General features: G+C 34.6%; 1 protein-coding gene and 1 long non-coding RNA gene across 2 annotated transcripts in view; one reads left to right on the plus strand and one right to left on the minus strand.

Annotated features, from left to right (window-relative positions):
• LOC140248472 (uncharacterized) overlaps window positions 1-5,788 on the plus strand; it is a 51,552-nt gene extending 45,764 nt beyond the window's left edge. Inside the window, exons 4-5 of the long non-coding RNA XR_011902846.1 lie at window positions 3,104-3,436; window positions 4,047-5,788. This is a non-coding gene — a long non-coding RNA (uncharacterized lncRNA). The remainder of the gene's footprint in view (window positions 1-3,103; window positions 3,437-4,046) is intronic.
• Window positions 1-21,876, minus strand: part of NEK10 (NIMA related kinase 10) — an 85,763-nt gene that overhangs the window by 9,525 nt on the left and 54,362 nt on the right. Inside the window, exons 27-33 of the mRNA XM_072329234.1 lie at window positions 15,949-16,132; window positions 15,771-15,857; window positions 10,098-10,146; window positions 8,845-8,885; window positions 5,797-5,897; window positions 3,083-3,193; window positions 1,140-1,248 (exon numbers count right to left, since the gene is read on the minus strand). Of these exons, the coding sequence (XP_072185335.1) occupies window positions 1,140-1,248; window positions 3,083-3,193; window positions 5,797-5,897; window positions 8,845-8,885; window positions 10,098-10,146; window positions 15,771-15,857; window positions 15,949-16,132 (682 nt within the window). The remainder of the gene's footprint in view (window positions 1-1,139; window positions 1,249-3,082; window positions 3,194-5,796; window positions 5,898-8,844; window positions 8,886-10,097; window positions 10,147-15,770; window positions 15,858-15,948; window positions 16,133-21,876) is intronic.

The following is a 21,876-nucleotide window of genomic DNA, read 5'->3' on the forward strand; positions in this document are numbered from 1 at the left end:
TATTGTTATCTCTGGGAAAAAAGGAAAATACTTTACATTTTAAGTTACTGTTAGGAATTAATTTCTTATTCAAATGTCACCTTTGACACCTAGTATTATTCTTAGTTTTTGCATTATGCCTAGAAATTGACAGTTTCAAGACAAAGGCCAGCAAAACCAAGGTTTCTAACCATTCTTCCTGGAATTATATTTTTTAACCTTACTGCATTCTCTAGTTCATTCATAGCTATATGTTTTTCTGCATTTAGAAAAATGGAAATGGCACAAATGTGGATGCTCATTTCTCTTACGTTCCTTCAATACATAGAATCATAGATTCATAGAATCACAAGGTTGGAAAGGACCTACAAGATAATCTAGTCCAGCTGTCCTCCCATAACCATTGCTGTCACAAGCCACTAAACTCTATCTCACAGCTCCTCATCCAGATGCCTTATTCTCTGCTCTATTGAGGTATATGACAGAACACATCTCTGAACTAGAGACTGTAGTTCCTCAACATGATTGCTGCCAATTATAGGACTAAAGATGGAGTTCATGATTTGTCACCGTGCATTTCTAGTCCAAATTATATTTGACTCTATTTATTTTCTAGAATACATGTATGCACTTCACACTATATAGGTACAGTATAGAATCATAGAATTGTTTGAGACTGAGGGGACCCTTAAAGGTCATTTATTACAACTCCCCTGCAGTGAACAGGGATACCTACAGCTACATCAGGTTGCTCAGAGACTCAGGTTGCTTAGAGCTCCATCCAGTCTGACTTTGAATGTCTCCAAGCAATGGAGACATTCCTTCTACCACCTCTCTGGGCAGCCTGTTCCAGTGTTTTACCATCCTTACTGTAAAAAGCTTCTTCTTACATCCAATCTAAATCTCCTCTCTTTTACTTTGAAACCATTTCTCTTTGTTCTATCACAACAGATCCTGCTAAAGAGTCTGTCCCCTTCTTTCTCAGAGCCTCCCTTTAGATACTGAAAGGCCTCTATCAGGTGCCCCCAGAGCTTTCTCTTCTCCGGACTGAACAGCCCCAGCTCTCCCAGCCTGTCCTGGCAGGGGAGGCATTCCATCCCTCAGACTTCTGTACTTTTATTAGAAAAATACATACCACTACAGAAGTCTTGTTGCTTTACCTTTTCTATCTTCTGGAACTAACATATTGCCAGAGGATGAGAGAAATACCATATGCCAATCTGCTGTAAAAAAGTTGGTATCAATCAATTCAGGAGAACCTTGGAGCAGCTGGGAGAAGGGAAAAAGAAAGAAAAAATAAAACCAAAGGACACCTGAAATCTCTCTTCCTGGGACTTCTGTAAAGCAGTGCAGTCCTTCCTACATAAACCTCTGATTGGCACTCTGCCTTTCTCTGTTTTCCACACAATCAGAAGTCAAAGGAGATTTCAATACATTTTAGCTTTATGAAACAGTAGTGAACACAAACACAAATGTTCTACTTTCTTCTCTCCAGAGTCATCCAGTGAACACTGCAAGCTCCCAGTCTGCACATTGTGTAAAGCACTGAGTTACCTCCCAACTATATCACTGTTATCCAGCATAGCTGCAGTGGTGATTATGGTAAAATTCTCAAAATGTCCTTACATGTAAATACTTATTTGCTCTTACTGACTCAAAATATGTGCTACTCTTTCACTCATGCTTATCAATTCCCTGTTATTCTCCTTTTGCTGTTTTCTGTTTTCTTTCAGACAGAAATGCCCAGAATTACATTCAGTATTTCTAACATCTTCAATTTACTACCATTCACTTTATAGGTACTGCATTTCTTTTTCCTCGGTCATAAACACAGTATTTTTGAAGTTAACAGCTTCACAGTTGAAAGAATTTATAAAATTGAAAATTAGATTAAATTTTATAATAAACATTTTCTTTACTTATCATATTTTTGGGCACCCCTTCCTAACACCCACTCAGTAAACATTAATAGAAAACATTTTGTTAGATTCAGTGTTATGGTTAAAATATAAGAATAGGTTAATGTAAAAGCAGGTTGATTTACAGAATAGTAAATATCCCTGAAACTGATAGATTAATGAAGCATCTTTAATTATCTTTCAGATACACAGTGTAAAACACTGTAAACATTACCTAGCCACTTCCTATGGAACTTTAGCATTTCAGATTAACTATTTTAAAAGTAGTGAACAGATTTAGTAATTGGGTCAAGAATGAGTCTGTTCCTTCACAAACTATGATTCCACAATTTGTTGTGAATAGGTGACAACCAGATTAGGTTAGATGGGTTATATTATGTCTCATATCTGAAAAGGAGGTTAATTAATTACCCCTATCAGCAAATTCTCTATACACTAACTTAACTGATTTGTCATCAACTCAAAAATGAAATATCTTAGCTTCCATCTCTTGCAAAACACAGGAGCTGAGGATGTGGCTTTTGAAATCCTCTACTGAATGCAGTCTTCTCTGGAGATTTTATAAGAGCTTTTACAAATTCTGATGTTAGTCATTAGCTCTTTCCCAGTTGGAAAGTATTTACTACACTATGGGAAAACATGAAGGCATGGTTCTTCAGTCACGCAATTCTTGCAGATCTGTAGCATTTTTAAACTGATGATACTACACTCATGCTGACACACTACACCACAGTGGGACTTTCTATATTTTGGACACAATGGATGATTTATGCACTTTCTCAAAATTCATAGTTTGAGAGGGAGGTCATGCCAAAATATCAATAATAGTAGCAATATAATTATAAATGAAAAAGAGCTTACAAAAATGCTTACAAAATATGTTTCAGCTTTTGCCATTAAAAAGTTTATTTTTTCTTCCTTGTCCCTTTCTGAACTCTGATGAGACAAATCGTGTTTTGCAGGGCCTCTCATTTACAACACGAGTTCTACTGATCAGAGACAAACTTGAAATCGCTATATAGCAACTGCTTATTTAAGAGAGCTCCATATTTTCCAAATAAAGGATATGCTAAATTTCCTTCGAAAAAAAGTTGCAAAATTACACTCATATTCTTATGATATTAATATTGATAGCTTAATTCAAATAAAAGAAGAGACCACTGATAGTAATTAATGTACTGCACCTTTTTCATTTCTGATTTCAGATTACAAGGATTGCTCTGCTGGCTGAAGAGGGACTTCTTGAATCTCTCAATGACTCTCCTTTTCAAGTTGTTCTGCAGAGCTGGAGGAAGCTACACAACACAGAGAAACAGATGTTTTCTCCACCCAATTACACTTCCCATAAAGTTCACCTAATCGGCAGTACGATTATTGAGAAAGTAGCTACAGTGCAAGAAGAAACATTCATGCTTAATAGCCTGGTGATAGGCAACAGTACAAAATCTGATTTAAATATACATTAAAATAATTCTCCTTAGTTCACCAACTCTGTTAGGCTTGGCAGATCATATAACATAGTCCTTCTGGACTCAAAGGTAAGAGTCATTATATTAAGCATAGTATAATTAATTCTAGATTTGCTTCCTTGATCTTTGAGATGTCAACATCATTTTTGTGCACAACAACAATGCTGGAGCTTCAACAGCTTCAGCTGTTGGTCATTGCAGTGATACTGATAGCCGCATCCGTCACCAATCCATTTGATCACCATTCCATGTTACCTGCTACTCTTTGGAGAAAATCTCCTATACTGTTTCTCCATAGTATATCTTATTTTCAGACAGTGTTTGTAAAACAATAATTATCTGTCATTTAGTATGCACTTTATAATCACTATCACTGATGTACATTCATGTAGTGCCACTCCATCAAATTCAGAAAGTTATTTAATTACATAAGAAAGCTTTGACCCTTGATGTTTCACATTCAAAACGCTGTCACAGTGTAAATCACAAAGACTGTTTTCCTTCTGAAACAAACTACTGTTCTTAGATAGCTATAAATTTGGAACCAACACACTGGCCTCACAGGAATGACTCCTAATTTCCTCTGGCAAACCAGAGACTGAGTTTAAATTCTAAAACTTCATCAGACAGCTGGCTGCATACAGTTCTCTGTTGCAGATGAATATTATTGCTGTTTCAGGCCTATACATGAGGGGAAGAAAATGATGCAAAAGGAATGGCTGCAAGATACTCTAATAGACTGCATACCACTGCAATGAACCATCTGCAGTTAATGTACCATGGCAGTGATGGGAGATTCTGAAGCAACAGTGGTAAAGGATAAGTTCAATGCATGAGAAAACCAGCAATGCTCTAGGCAGTACTGTTCATTTTTAGCTTTTGTTTTAAGGAAATCAGATGTCAGATCAGTTAAAAAACAAAAAATAAAAAAGGCTGATGATTTACATTGTGCTTTTTTAAAAGCTTTCCCTTACAGTTTTTTCCAACAGATCAGTCTGACTCTTGTTCCCATAGAAACTGGGTTGGGAAGGCTGCTTTGATTGCCAAGAACTAACAGCAAAGAACTCTGCTTTGTAAAGTTCAGTTTCAAATTGTCAGCTGAAATATGTAATTGGGAGTTGCAGAAACAACTATGTATTATAAAAAATATTCCACCTTGTATCTGCAAGAATCCGAGCACTCAAAAAGCATATTGTGCGCAGGAACAAGTACAGGTTTGGATCCTGGTACTCCTACCTTCTAATTCTGAGACCAACTGATACTCAAAGGATCAAAGGTGTTACTACTGCCTCAGTGGCCAATATAGATAGAAAGAGAGCCTTTGAGTTACTGTTAGTTCCTAGCTATGAGAACTGGCATTGACTAGTAGGACACTAGAGAAAACCTTCTTCACTATAGAGGGTAACTTCATTAATATGCATCTGGCATATACGAATAGTATAGTAAAATAGTAATATAGCATATAAAGTCTGAACTGCCTCATTTCATTTGCAGGAAATGAGATTACTATTGCAATAAGTTATGCCAAATCCAGTTACTTTAAATTACCATTTTTTCTTTGTTATGATAATTTATTTCCTGTTATCTCTTTCAATAGATCTGACAGTTTGAAGAAAACACTCAAGACATGTCCAATGCATCTAATTTCAGTTATGCTATTATGTTTTAAACAAGTTTGGCTCAGCAATGTGAAATGCCCTGAGGTGATAAACATCACTTCCAAATACAAACCATTCATTTTACAGAGCAAGAAGATGTTTATTTATGAACAGAATATTTTGCAAGTAACTGAATGACAATCATCTTTCTGGCAAACGAAAGTCTTCTATCACATTTTTAGCTGAGAGTTCAATGCAGGTTTATACCAACTCCATTTTTGCTTCAGAATCAGTGTGAAGTAACTCTAATGCTCTTTCATTATTAAACATTCAAACAGTTTTAAAGTAAGGCTGAAACTTGAAAAAATTTATGTTGACATAGTAAGATATTTAAAATTCAATATTCAGAATAGGATTTCTCGTGTAATATTTCTTTAGAAATTATTACCACATGTTGATAATAGAAATTATTACTTAGAAAATATTACTATGGAGGAAAGAATTTTATGTACTCTTCATGTTGGTGCACAGTATCATCACCTGAAATGTTCATTTTGCTGACATGACAGAATGTTATAAAAATAAACCACTGTATGATCCATTTTTCTGAGGGGAACCAATGAATTTTTTTCATGACTCAATTATTGCCATCCTCCACACACTAATATTTGAGGTTAGTCTTTATTTAAATGATGTATTTTTAAAACATCCTGCCATCTGCAAAAATGTCAAGTTCTGTTGTTTTTAACGAACAGCAACTAAATTAGCAGCACTTTGACAACAGCAAATAACTGAAGTGGATAGAATGTCAGAAGCAACAGTAATGCATACTTGAGTGATGAAGATAATTTTGTGCAGCTGAATAAGAATCTGCTGAACGGGGTCACTGATCTGACGCACTTTCCTTTGTGATACAGCAATTCCTGCCGATGCTGTAGACAACAACACTAAAATCAGGACAGCTCATTTTACTGCCTTTACACATTAACAGTGAGCATTGTTTATAACCTATAGATTTAAGTATTGAGTTTGTATGCATGACTTATTTTCCTAGTAGTGTTAGGAACAACAAGAACAAAAAAGAGTAATCTGAAAACTTAAAAGATTAGATAATGGAATTAATAATGGGTTTCAAGAGGAAATCCCTTCCTCTGATTCATTACACTAACGTTTACTTTATCTCAGAGAAAGAAAAACAAACAAACAAACATTAACATACCTTACTAATGATAAAAGCTTAATTCATAAGGAAATCTAAAGATACTATAAACAGAATTTACTTTATCAAATTGATCCTTTCACAGAATAACACACTTGTTTTGTTCTTTTAAGTACTTTGATGCCATGAAATTAATTCCCCTTTCACTACTAAGAATTCCAAGATTATATCTCATGTGGACAATTTGGAGAATATTAAAATTTATTTTCAAATTGCCTTATAGTGTTGTGCGTTGCTTTATCACAGCTACTTCTTGTTTCCAGTGTCTAGCAGATGCTTGTTTTTACAGAAAGATGCAGAAAATTTGCAAGAAGATCTGAATTTTCTGTGTCTTTTCAGTATTGCTTCAGAAAATTAGCACTTTCTTTTCTTTGTCAGAAATTACTCCCCATGAGAGATAACCCTACCTAAAAGGAGGAATAAGAATATGCTGATGGAGATTGCTGGCTTGTTTTAAGTGATATGGCAACCAGAATGAAAATTCCACTGAGAGGAAGAAATACTAAAATTAATTAGTCCACCACTGAACCACTACCATTTCTTCCTGCTGAATTTCTTTCTCAGTTGTCTCCTATAAAAAGAGTCAGAAGAGAGACATTCACAGGTTGAAGTTTTTAGGGACTAACCAGATCTGAGTTGAAGCCTGCCAGAAACTAAATATAGACAATGCAATTCTTCATGACACAGGTGCACTTCTGGTACGATCATAAGATAAGGACATCATTTCTATTGTCAGATTTCTGGTTGCAATCCCTTTTGGCAGATAGGCTGAGAGTGGCATTACAATTCTACATTTTTTCTGTTCTCCTCTTAACCACCAAAGAGAGAAAGAGAGCATTTCCCTTGAGCTACTTAAAGAAGAATTCAGCTTCACTTTTCAGCTAGGTAATGCCACAAATAGAACATTTTTTCTTTGGCTCTATTCATTTCATTTTCAGCTATCTGCCAACTGTTTTCCAATAATAGATTAAATTCTAAAAGCAGTATCATGGTTTTGCCATTACAGCCTTGGAATCCTCCATTATTGTTAGGACACTAATAAAAACTTATTTCCTCAACATGTTACCTTTCTCACTGGTTCCTATCCTGTGGTATTTGACTTCTTTGTTGCTACTGGCTTATATAAAGAAAATTTTAAAAAATTAAAAAAAAAAATTAAAAAGCAAATAAATCAGTCCCCTTTTTTTTTTTTACATTTCTAAGATGCTTTTTTTGTCTTAAGAAAAATATGCTTAATATGAGAATAGAAATGACTGAGCATAACATAACATGTATTTCTCTGACCTTCAGTGGATAGAGCTTTGTTTCTTTTCTAGTATGTCAACAGTAGGACTTACCAGACTAAGTGGTAATAATTTCTATACTTAAAACACATATAACGTCTGTTTGTTTCAAAGCCAGATGGAGACCTCAGTTTAGCTAGGAAATTCAGGAGTTTCCATAAAGTCATTTACTTTGGGCCACTCTACAGTAATTGTTCTGTTGTTTTTAAATAAAGAAAAGCATTATTTGTGCAATGAAAAAATGTGCCTGTGAATAGGCTCTTCAGAACTTAACACTTTTAAGAGCATAACAGTAACAAAACTTAAAGTACATTGGAGGATTCCAATAAATCAATATATTTATTTGAACTTTCATTTAACAAGAAAGTAGATTTTATTTAAAATATATCTAGATCCAAAAGCAAAGGCAACAGGTTAGACCTTATGAAAATTGTGTTGTTTTTCTCAAGAAGAAAACATCACAGACAGAAGATATCAAAATTGTTTAAATTACCCACAGGACTAAAATCATTAGCAAAGGCTAATGTTTTTGTCTCTAGATCATTGTATCTCTGATGGATTATGGTTGGATAGTTGAAGTGTGTGTCATTATTATAACAGCACTCATCAGTAAACAGCACTGAAAAGTGCTAAAAGTGGAGGACAAATTTTGATTTGTACTCTGCAATGAAAATTCCTAATACAATTTCAATATCAAGAAGCTCTGAAATAGAACTTAGCATGCACATACAGTACTGTTTTTATGAAGATCAATATTCCAGCTACTCAAAATAATTTTATTTCAACTATTATTTAATTCAGTGAAAACCAAGTACTACAAAGTCAGAGCTTAGCAACTTACAGTACCTGCAGTTTCTGAGTTATGAAAGAGAAGTATCATAAGTGCAATATTTGTTTCATCAATGATGATGGATAAATACATAATAAATAATAGATATTCCTTTCATAGAAGAAATTCCAAAAGCATTTAGAAGAAGCAGAGCTAGGTTAACAAACATCAAAATGAAGTCATACCAATGTAGTATTGGAATTAACTTTTTTAAATTCCATAACAATTTTTCAGACAACATATTTCATTTGAAATGTCTCTGCTTTTCTATCATTTTAAAACTCTCATATTGAATAACATCATCACTTTTCTTATTGCAAAGAACTATGAATGGAAGACTATAGGACAGCAACCTCGTTTCTAATCTTAGTTCATGCCTTGTGCATAAGTAGAGGCACTTCCAGGATGATATCAAGTGGAAGTGAAGTTGAAGATAAAAGAGTAGATATTAGATAGGCAATAGAAAAAAACAAATTTTGAAAATTATTTTGGGATTTATTAAGTTTAATTTCAGTTAAAATTTTATTTTATTGCAAGCACAAAATTACCTGGTCGCAGTCTTGATCCCAGGCCTTCAATACAATCTCTACTATTAAAATAGAGTAAAAGAGGGGGGGGAAAAAAAATAAAGAAAACAATGAAGAACTCAGAACAAAACTGTTATAGTTATGCTGGGCATTAGAGGCTGTAGAGGAAATATTAGTATTCACTGAATCTTTCTCATTCCTCTAAACAAAGTCTACCACATTTCACTATCATGAACAATGATATTGATTGCATGACTATGATTGCAGTGCTATGAACTCAAGCATCAGTTTAAGCAGACTACTCAGTATGAAATATCTTAGAGATGTAAAAGCAAAGCAGCTAGGTATATTCTGAAGGCAAGAAGTCTGAGAGGCATGCAGGTTAAAGCAGAGGCTCAGATCTCAAGGTATTATTGGTCAGGATGGATAGAACTAGAAGCACAGGCAAGCTTCCTTGTAGTTATATAGAACTCAACTGTAATTTCACGGTCAAAGAAAAGATCTTATAGAGATGAGCTTACAGAGACATAAGCTCATGATAACAATGCAGTATCCATACAGAAGTTAAAGTTAAAAAGAAAACAATCAGGAGGTTTTTTCACCTGTGAAAGAAAAACAGTAATTAAGCTATAATGAACAGAATCTATGGAATAGGAGAGTGCCAAATACATCAGAAAAAAATATGATTTGTAAAGAATGCATTTGAGGCATTTCTGAATTAATTACCTCAGGAAAGAAAAGGTCTTTGCAGGGAGAATGAGAGTGGCCATACAATATTTTGTTTTGCTTCATTTATGTTTTGGAAGCAATGAGAAGGACTATAGAACTCCAAAAAATCAAGTTTGTAAAGACAGTCTACATGAACTCAAAGGGATGTGATATTATTTGACAATATCAAATATATAAATATGTAAACACAATTTTGTATGGAAAAAAAAACAAACGAAAAAACAAACAAACAAACAAACAAAAAAAAACAGCTGCAAAAAAAAATTAAAACCAGAATTTCTAAACAACTTATTTTCATTTTAATGATGATGTAGCAATGTCCACTTAAAAACTTCCCTAAATTATTCACATAAAGCTGCCATGTGCAAACATCTTCAAGGTCTTAAAGCACTCTAATTATTGTAGGCTGATACAAAATGAAGTAACAATGAATAAGGAAATGTTTAATGGAGGTAACTGTGCACCTTTCTTTTGTGAAGTGACTATAAGTGATCATAACAATGACCATTTATATAATCTATATTAAAATTATAAATCATACATACCTAATCTGAGGTTGTCTTTCAGAAGTACCAAGGCTTTGTTTTATGATACCTGTAACGAATGCATAAATATTATCTCTGCATTAAAAAGTAATCATAAATATTCATGACCATTCTTTCTATTTCTCAGATATGGTTTGAAAACAACTTTTAAAAGGCAGAGGTAGACAAACTAAATTCATATTTGCTCTTTGACATGTCAAAAATGTGCTTGCATTTTACTTTCAACCCTGCAAAATTCAGATCTTCACTGAAACAAGGAACACACGCAGACCACAGGACCACAGATGTATCTGGATTAGCATGAATTACTAAACTCAGTTACTGCTATCGCTATAGCCACAACAGTATCTCTTGTCTGTGTAAGAGGATGAAATATTTACCCACTTTCTAAGAGGACCTTGGATGGGTTGTCTAAAACTTGTTTTACTAGAGTTTCATTGCCACCATTCTATTAATTAACTATTTAAACTTACTTCCTTAATAATTTAATAATGATTTTAAGAGAAGGGTATGATCAGGTACTGGTCAAACATCCAATTAGCAATAAAACTGAACTTGAACATGTATGTCGCATATTGTATACTGCCAAAAAATGTGAAAAAAAGGACTGATATTTGGTAAAACTGATTATTGATGCCTTTGGAAAGTATTGTCCTAAAGCAAGCATTTGTCTTAAGCTACCATCTTAAGCTTAAGACTTAAAATATTGCTACAAAACAATTTATTTGACACTAATTTTGACACGAGGCCACTCTATTCTACACAGTTTCTCACTTTGAAAGAGAAGGAATAAATATATGCTTAAATCAACAGCTATTTCATCTGGCCAAAGGCCTAACTAGAAAATGTGGAAATTTATTTTTCCCATACAATCAAAAATTTTCAATACAAATCCCGACCTTCTTGACTACATATGATGTTCTTCCACACTAGTAATATCACAAGCATTCTTATAAAACAAGAATAGTGCCACCTAGTCATTCAAATAGCTTAAAGGAAAAAAAGATAAACTTCATACAGTATTTTACTTACTGTTGGTATTACTACTACAGTCATATTAGTTTTAGAACAACAGTAGCTTTCAGAGAGCAAATATTTCTGAGAATCTTAAATCTTCTTGTGTTCAACCACATTTTCAACTGTGATCTGAACTATAGTTCCTCTAGTTTTTGTACTTAACTAAGATCCTCTGCCTTAAATGAAAAAAAAAAAAAAAAAAAAAAAAAATCTTGCAGAAGGCTGGATTCTGTCACACAGAATTCACTTTAACCCATCCCTAAATTATTTACCTTTTATTTAAGTCCAACTTATCTGCTTACAAGGAAGAACTAAAGATTGAAAGAAAGAAGAAACATCATTTTATTCCTTGCTCATGTTTGCAAAACAACCATTGAAACTCTGTAGTGGTTAGACAAAAAGTAGGTTTTCTAAAAGTACTTGCTATACACAATAGAAAACAATGTAGTTCCTTCTAGATGTAAAAATATTTCGATTAACTTTAACACAATATGTAGAAAAATGCAGCGTCTACTATCTAGAAAAACTGTAACAGAAGCACATGGCTAGACTGCTAAGTTTGAACACAGTTGTTTCCCACAGTATTAAAAACAAATCCCCTATTCCAGTATTCATATACTAAATTGGATTTGAAATACTATACTCTTTGTTTCAAATAAATGGTCTCTACCAGTAAAAAGCTCATATCCAAATTTTCTTGATCATTTACTTGACTCACAACATTTGACTTGCAAATCTGCCAGCTTATATTACAAGCACAGGATATTTCACACCAAAGAGACTGTCTCACCACTCACTGTAGAGTAGCAGAGATGTAGTATTTTCTGATACATATGCTGAATAAAATACATATTAAAATTTACCGAAAAAAAATAGAAATCATGTTGCAGAACATCACTAAACACCAGTCAACACCCTTCAGCTCCCTTGGTATCACTTATTGTGCTAGAACCAAAATGAGCAGCTACAACAGGGAGAGAAGTCTCTTCATACTAGACACTTTGAAAACACATTGGAATAATTTCTTCATTAACTAAGGACAAGGAGACTGAGACACCTAAAAGCCATTACGACACATATTCACATGTGTATACAAGCATCCATCCAACACTCTCAACTTTGGTTATAATCCTTAGTCTTTTGTGTGGGAGTTATACTAATCAGACTAAGCCACACAGAGAGTAAGAAAAAACAGGCATGTAGGAAACTTAACTAGCGTTAGTCATGGAGCACATAGTAAATTCTGATGTTCAGCTCAGGGTGTTAACTAGATCATATTTCCTTTTACCATGCTTACTCCTTTTCCATTTTCCCTTCCCATTTTTGGGGATCAGGGGGCCCACGGGCCTACTGTCCCCTGTTACGGACACAGATTGATAGATAACTCCGTGACACTCCCTGAATAGGCAGTCTTTATTAAGGAAGCAGTAACTTCTCAAATCCTGAAATCCACCACAAACTATGACTGTCCTGAAAAATAAAAAAAGCTTTGTGATCAGAGAACTTGCAAGACAAGGCAGCTGCCTGCAATTAAGTGCAGAATAAAAATGAAACTACAGTTCCAGACAGCATTTGACATTGCTGAATAGGTATTCATTTCCTAACAAGTTTGTTGTTGCTCTCAAAAACAGTTGAAGTCAGAGCTAAAGGATGACTACTTTGGCACCCCATCATTTGCTATGTACAACATGTAGAATTCTTATATTGACAGTATCCTAGTCTTGGAAGTCTCCAATCACTGAACTGCATTCTTTTGACTGCTCTGAGCATTATCTGCACAAGACTCAAGTTCTAGCACTGTATAAACAAGTTGTTTTTCAAAACACTCAAAGAAATCCAAAAGAGAGTCTTAAAGAGCTATTTCACGAGAATATTCTGGCAGAGCTGTGGTGTCTTACATAAGAATCCTAAATACTATTTGATTACAGAAATTTTGTCAGGAAAAAGGAGTCATGAATCTCAACTTCTTTGATAACTAGTCACAAGCCAGTTAAGATCAAGGATTCCTTCAAATACTAGACACACAAACAGTACGAGGTAAAAGAAACACTTGAGCAAGATACAGAACAATGACAGGACTGTGCATTAAGCCTTGTTAGCCTCGTGAAAAGCTAGGAGCTGAGCAGTTCTGAAATTGATCTGTTATATCCTTATCTTTTTGTTGTGAGGAAGGTCAGAGGTCAGGCATATAACACAAACTTGGGAAGCAGGATTTTTTAACAGCATATTTTGCAGACAACCAGTCTTCTCATGCCTTTCAGAAGCATTATTTACAATGGTATGTTGTCCTCATTGCAGTGCAAGTGAACGTGATTCAAGGAAAGAAACTTTTTTTCCAAAAGGTCTTCCCAGACATAAACACTTAAATTCTCTCTAACTCATCTGACATGCTAGCTTTAGTGAACTACTATTCATTAAAATATATCACATATTTTCTTGCTGTTTGTTTTTACCACTAGAAATGAAGAACAGTTACACTGTAAATAAAAGCAAAATAAAAAGAATTATGAATAAGTTAAGATGCAGTTGGGATGGGAAAGTTCTTAATTTTAAAACAAGAAAAAATTACACAAAAATATAAGCTGCTGCCATCACTCTTTATTGCTTTTTGACTCAGTGTCTTTATCTGTCCCTTTATCATTTCATATTATAAGGATCTGGGGGAGTGGGGAGAAATACTGCCTCTATGCACCTGAAATTTACAAAATCTGCTCCTGTAGAATTAATGGTGTCAAGGAACATGAATCTGTTATTCAGAGTCTATGCAGATTGCATCTGAAAATTTTAGGGATTGCTGAAGAAAGTTATCTTCTGGAACTATATTTTCTTAACTAAGAAAAAAAGTTTATTTCTAAAAGCATAATTAAAAAGCGAAGTTATTTAAAAATAGTTACAACTTTTGGGATATAAAAAAAAAGTGAACTATGAGCATATCAGCTTCTGTAAAACTGAACAAAACAGCAGAGAACACCTTCTTAAAAATAGAACCTAGTTCTAAATTAGAGGGATATTTTTCAACATTTACAGATTATGATCACAGTCAATGCACCTGTAATTTAAACTCATATTTTCCTGGTAGCACTTTCTGAGTATCTTATATGAAAGTTGGTCACATTCTCCTCTCTATAATGTTGATATGACTGACGAAGTTATGTCTGATACATGTTGAACACATTGTTAGCTAATTACTAGCAATCAATGGAGCATAACCCAAGCTGTACTGGAATCTACAATAATTTTGTTAATGTTATCTTTTCTTTCTCTATGAAAAGAAGAAAACTTTGCCAGCATTTATTGCAATGGATTCATACTGCCAAATTCATTATATTAAACAGAACTACAGGTGATCTAGGGTTGTCTGACTGCAAAGGTTGTTCACTTGAAAAAGCAATCCTGAGCTATTTATACATCATCTGAATTGTATATGCTTGGAAGAAAATGTGTGACAACTTCTGAAAATGATGACTTCAGTTACTAGGAATAAGTGGAGCTGGTTGAAACTTTTCATTCAAAATATTTCATTTAATCGGTGGAAATGTGGCAAGAAAATAGAACAAACATCTGAGAATCTTTTAGTGTCCAGATCTTAACACAGAAAAATGAACAACAAGGAAATCATTATCACCAACACTTGGGGTGTGGCAAGTTATAAATTACATAGAGATTTCCAATATCTGTGGACATTGCTGAGCTAGCCCACAAAGAATTCAGTAGGTATCACATAATGTGAAACACAGAACCAGAATAATTCAGCCATATGCTGTTGCTCCTACAGAGATTCTCTCTGTGCAGCCTTCTCTCAGCATCACACTATGCCTCTCTCTATCTGGTAACCTTGCGCTGTCACAGTCTTAGCAGAATAGAGCAACAAAAAAGTTCACCAAGAAAATTTTGGTAATAAATACAGTTTTTATACTATAAAATGTTCTTTAATTTCCACTAACATAATCAGAATCCTATCTCATTTAATAATACGATCTTGGACTTAAAAATTAGATCATATTTAGCAGGCAGCCAATAGTGATTACTGATGTCACTTTTTTTTTTTTTTTCCATATTTTGAGCATAATCCAAAATCTATTACTTAATATTCAACATAGCTGACTCCTAACTTTTTGTAATAAACAAATTAAAGACAGAATGAATGCCGTATTTTGTCATGTAACTCCTTAATTCAAATCTAAACTTTAAGTATTCCTGTAACAGCATTCAATGAACTTACACAGCTAAAACTTGCCTCTATCATCATTTTCTTTTTATACACCCAATAGCTGGGCACTCCATTTCTTCATATGCATAGAATTATTGTTACTGAGACAAAAGTTTTCACATTGTCTGTCTTCTTTCTTATCTACTCCAATTATCTTATGCTTCAAATATAAAGCCAAATTCATTGTCAAGTTTCTCAATAATATTCCCATTTCCATAGCTGTTATTTGAAAATAAAGGTATGAGCTATATAAATAAAATGTCGTGTAAAATGAATTATACTGGAAATGAATGCTTTAGAGGTGGAATTAATTTAGTTTTCTTTTACTTAGGACCCGTAACAGTTGGTGAACCTGCAGTGAATCATCAAATAGCCTAGCATTTCAGAATAAGTGGCTATTTTGCTATTAGAAAGCACTGAACACGCTCATTCTTAAAATTTCTTACCAAAAGAAGCCTGTTTCAAATGACTTGAGCTAGAACTACTTGAGTTGTCCAATGCGTCGAGCTCATCATCTAATTCTGAGAACAAATCTGCAAAGAAAAATTAAAGGAAAGCATTTTTAATCCACTTCCAAGCAGTATAATGATATTTCTGATGATTTTTTTGCTAACAAACAACTACCTTTCCCAGAGTTCTCAAAACTACTGTCGTCCTCTATAAGGATTTCTTCATAAGTTCCCTTCTCATCCTTTCTACATGTAGAATGACAGTTCTCTGCCAGGCTGCCAAAGTTTTCTGAAAAATCTCTTTTGCAACTGGCTGTTCCAGTGGTGCTTCCTTGAAGTCTCAACTTGTCATAATGGTTCTGACAACACAGAGCAAAAACGAAATGTTAGACACTGTTCTTATACAGCACCTGTTAGAAAACCTGCAAATGAAAGAGTCATGAGTTTATCTACACATATAGGAATGCACTTTTAGTTTCCACTTACTAGATGGTGCAGAGAGTGTTCAGTCACTAAGTTTAAATTTGAAGCAAATAATTCAAACCCTTAATCTAAACAAATTATTTTGAGCCTTCACATAAAAGGCATCTCTGTTCCTAACAAAGAAAAATTAAAAATTGAAACAAATGCCAGGACATAAAGAAATTCTGAACATAGCAAAAATGTATGACAAAATAAAGATAGTAGGATCCCATATACAACCTATGGGAAATTAGATTTATCTTTTCTTAAATAATAATAAACAACTGAGTTCTGGACAGCACAAAACCTGCACAGCAGTCAAGCTGGTAGTAAAATATGAAGTGAACTTGATGTGATGGGAGGTGACATCATGACAGAGAGATTCCACAGGGATGAAATGACCAAATGCCGATTTGCATTACCAAAGCATGGCCAAGAAAATCAAAACACGGAATACGTGTAGGTCACTCCAAAATAATGTCTCCTATTTATTTCCATGGAAACCACAAGAGTACAACAACGTTATTTGATAGAGCAAATTCTCAGCTACAAAATACTATTTTTCAACACAGTCACCACCATTAGCTGTGCATTTTCACCAGCACTGAGCAAGAGTCTGCCTGCTGTGCTCAATAAAACCTGCACCAGCAAGGTGAATGTCAGTGTCGCTGTCATTGCTGAATTGCATCATCCACCACCTCACTGTGTCCACATCCACTGTTTGGTCTTCAGATACATTCAGCAAGCATCAGTAGATGTCAGTGGCTGCCACTGTTTCTGCGTGGAGAAATTCAACTCCACCTCTTTGCTCAACTGCACTTCCATGTTAGACACCAGTTTTTCAGACTGCCCCTCTGCTGCCATCTGTCACACAGCAACAAAATGTTACAGAATATTGGTGGGAAGGTTCAACCTCTACTGCCCTACACCGACATGTGCCTCTGATATTGTTGGCCAACATAATAAAAAGGAAGGCATTACTTTCAGAGCCCCTCTGCCTGCCACATTTAAGTACTAAATCTCATCTGTAGCAAAGGGTTCTTTAATGGATATAAAATTCTACTTCTGCTGCTCTCTTTGTTATAGTTTTTCTGGAAAGAATAGAAATACTTGATTTTTGTTATTTCGCCTATTTGAATGCAACAAATTTTGAAAGCAGACTGCTTTTATGATCTCTGTATATATTATTCTAAGTCTTCTCATATTATTGCTGCTGTGCATCAATAAATTCATGTTTCTTTTAGTACTGCCAGCACAAAGTGTGATAAAGAACAAGACATAAATTATGCAAATCCATCAGGTTACTCTGCCCACAGCAGGGGCACTGAAACCAGATGATCATTTTGGTTCTTTTCAATCTAGGCCATTCTGTGATTCTATTATTCTATATCCTGAAATTACCTTAATATTAAAGATAGTCATTTGTTTAATCTGATAGATTTGCATAATTTATCTCTTGTTCATTATCACACTTTGCACTGGCAATACTAGAAGAAGCATATAATACATTTCTAATTAAGTCTATTCTTACAAGGTGTGTCAATAGCAATTTGGACTGTATCTAAGGCATTTTTCTTCCCCAGTCAATCGAATGAAGCATTTCTACCTTATTGGGACACAGCAGAAGGCACATCCTGCAAACCATTGTTTCTCATCTGCACCCAAGCTGGTGCTCATAAACATATGTAACAGAAAAGTTTTACTGAACTTGTTAAGTACTTCAAGTGTTTACTAAACTGAAAATGGGTGGTCAGTAAATTTTTCAGTATCGCTTTTGACCTGGGTCCAAAATTGCTGAGCACAGTCACTGAATTCCAATGACAGACTAGATGAAATTTTGATTAAATGTGCATACAAGCATATCATGTCATATTACAGCATACACACCATATACAATGTTGCATCAGGGCAAATGACAGATTTTGAAGACAAATTTAACAAACTGGAGAAACAAGGGAAAAAACCCTAACTTTAAAGATGAAAAATGCAAAGATCTATACAGGGAGAAACAGCTGTGCACGGCTTGGAAAAGGACTGACCAGACAGCATCTCTACATGAAAAGATATGGGGATTTTGATGGATAAGATATAAAGCAAAAATCAGCAATACCATGCTGTTATGAAAAATGATCACACTGTGATGTGTGAAGAGGAGAATAATCTCTAAGAACTATATAATCTTTCTGCTCAGCATCAATAAGGTTCTCAGTAGGAGAAACTAAGTTCAGTTTTGACTAAAATTACTTTATATATATATATATAGAGAGAGAGAGAGAGACACATCAAAGAAGAAATATGAGAATAATCAGATGTCTTAGAAGACATGAATTAGAAAGTCAGGCTGATAGAATTTGATTGTTCAGCCAAAGAAATGAAATGACAGAGGAGACATACAAGTTATTTCCATTGTTGAGAAAAAGTATGCAGCTTAAGTTGCAACAAGTGCAATTTAAATTAAACTTTAAGACCACCCATTATGAATGAAGGATTTAGCCCTCTGAAATCCTGCAAAGAGAAGTGGGCACACGTTCTCTGTAAATTTAATGCTGAACTTATTGCTCTCAGAACAACTGTATGACAGCTAACAGTGGATCTGGAAATTTCAGAATCAAACATCCCATATATGGACATGCTTATGTCCATCTAGTATCTCCTGGAAATAAGACACAGATAGCAAGTGTATTCTGTCAAGCATACAATGTGAGACTAACATTTTCTTGAATAAAAATAAAAATAAAAATAATAAAAAGAGAGACAAACTGCAGATACATTTTATAGCACAGTTTAGATGTGCTATGGACATGCCTAGAATTTCCAGTTACTATAGGACAGTTCAGTTTTCTACACATTATCTTTGGATGGCATAAAAGATCACTGATGCTAAAGTGAGTTACTATTCATTCAGTTCTGGTTCCAAACTGCTCCCTAACACAGGAGAGTTTACGTTGGCATGATAGAGACTTTCTATCACCAAACACTTTTATGACTGAAGGGTGAAACCCCTGTCAAGAGTGACAAGTAACTATAAGGCTTTCAGACTTGTCTCAAATTCCATGATTTTATTGAAGTACTTTGACATACACATTGAAGCTGAATTAAACATATTATTGTTTATATATATGTTCATCCTAAACAGGAATGTCCTTAAAAGCAATCACTTCCAGCATTTAAACCCCATTTCCAATACTTGCTACATAAATTCCAAAAAAGGTTGCCAGAACAAAACCAATGGGTTGAAAGGTGGACAAATTAAAAACTTGTAGACTGCTAAGCTTCCATGACATCTCTGTGACCTCACCCATGATTGGGCCATATTGCTGCAACATTAATAACCTGTAACATTCAAAGTGATTTAAAGGTAATACCTCTCTTTGCATCAAACCAAGAGAAAAGCACTTGCTATGTTCACACACAGTTGTTTTAAGAAAAAATAAAAAATAAAAAGTATACATTATCATAAGGTCACCAAAGTTGGAAAAGACCTCCAAGATCATCCAGTCTAACCATCCACCCACCACCAAAGCTTCCGCACTAAACTATGGCCCTTAGTATAACATCTAAACATTTCTTGAACACCCCCAGGACAGTGACTCAACCACCTCCCTGGGCAGCCTGTTCCAGCACCTGACCAGTCTTTTGGAGTAGAATTTTTTCCTAAACTTCAACCCGAATCTCCCTTGGTGCAACTTGAGGCCATTCCCTCTCATCCTATCACCAGTTTTGCAGGATAAGTATTCAATCTCCACCTCACCACAACCTTCTTTCAGGGAGTTGTGGAGAGCTATGAGCACTGATTGGCTGAACTAAACAAATAGAATATACATCCAGAGAAAAAAAGAGACTAATATGAACATTGGTTTCTGTTTCTACACTGACAAGAAAAATAGACAAATGCAAACTAAACTGCTAATTAAGTATTACTTTGCAATGCGTGTGGTGGTGCTTGGAAACTACCACCGTTATTATTAGCAGGATCAAACTGCCAACAGTGCAGAACTGAACTTGGGTGTGGAGGAAAATGAGTAGATGAAAATGGCTGAATCATTTTGATCTTTGCCTTTCAAATAGCTGTGAGCCTGTCCTTCTGTTTTTAGAAACTGGATGGATTGATTACTGTTTTTCTTATCATGAGAGTTGCTAGTTGGCTGCAGTGTGGTTACAAATGTATGGATTTGTAATGTATGAGTCTTAGCTCTTCTCCTTTGGCCACACATCACTGCGAGTGAAGAAACAGATTGGGAAAAAGAGAACTGATTCCTGTGGATTTAGAAAAATGGGAGCAGTAACATGCTCTGCATTTAGGGGTGTTCCTACAAAATAGATTATTTATTTTCATTGGGGTCTTTCTGATGTAAGGGAAATACAAAGGAGTCTCAACTTATTTTTAGACTTTTGGTGTGCTGCTTATGTTTCTAAACCAATCCTGAAAAGACATAATACAATATTCTAATTATGCACATGTGGATGATGAAGGTAGATTACTCATGCCACAAATGACAGAAAACTGCCTCAGCCATTTCTGGCTCTTTAATATTAGAATGTTGTCCTGCTGTATTCCTTCTTCCACTATTTCCAGACAATAAACAGACAGTTTCTGCAAGAGTATAAGTCAGGTTTCTTAGTTTAGCCTGGAATCAAGCTGCTGCAAGAAGAATAATCAAAGAATGTTTCCAGTCAGTGACATCTTAGTCTACCAGAAATATAAAACCGTGATATCTGCAGATGTAGGCCTGAAAGAATTAGTGCTTACCTGAAGATAAAAATTCTATCTACAGGTAAGATTACTCATCTAAAAATATCTCATATTTTCATATAAATAAATAAAAATTTCATATATTTATACAAATAAAAAATATATTTTTATATCTCATATAACACTCATATAAAAATATATAAGTGAGAAGCTGATGATAACTATTGTTTATTTTTAGGATTATTTTCAAGGATGGATTTTATGCCATTCTTGTCAGGCAATGTATCCATGGTTCTTCAGCATCATTGGGTGATCTGTCTGTCACACTGCCATTTTCTATACTGGTCTTAAGTTATGTACGAAAGCGATTCTACACTGGCTTTAAAAGACCTATAGTGTATAGTTCCCATAAGCAAAGACATGGAACATGCTCTTTATTTCAGAAACATTAACAACATGACACAACTGTCACTGAAAAAGGAGGCAAAAAGTACATTTTAGCAAAGAGAAAACAAAGAATAAGGCAGCTGGCTTCAACAAAGCACTGAACTACAGGCAGAAAAACTGAATTCTCTGACACCCTGGAAAAATGACAAATTACCTAGCTATGGACTTGCTGGAGCCTTGACTAAGATTAATTAGCTTGTCCATACCTTGTAGCTTTTATTTAAGGATCAGCTGCTTGAAATTATTCCTAATATATGAAGTCAGGATAATGTCTTTTTTCTTAAGTAAAATTTTTCAGGAATAATTATTCTTTTTATTAGAAATCCTCCAACTTTGTAAAGTTTCCCTTCAGTACTGAAAGCAAAGAAACAACTTGGCTCCTTCTAATTCTAAGCCCTGTAACACCTCAAAGATATGTGGAAAAATCCCATCCTGATATGTTCTGTCTTGATTAGAACAAGAACTTACAGCCAGGACTTCCACTTATCATTAGTGAGCCAT

The sequence above is a fragment of the Excalfactoria chinensis genome, chromosome 2 (assembly GCF_039878825.1).
Source record: "Excalfactoria chinensis isolate bCotChi1 chromosome 2, bCotChi1.hap2, whole genome shotgun sequence".
Taxonomy (NCBI): domain Eukaryota; kingdom Metazoa; phylum Chordata; class Aves; order Galliformes; family Phasianidae; genus Excalfactoria; species Excalfactoria chinensis.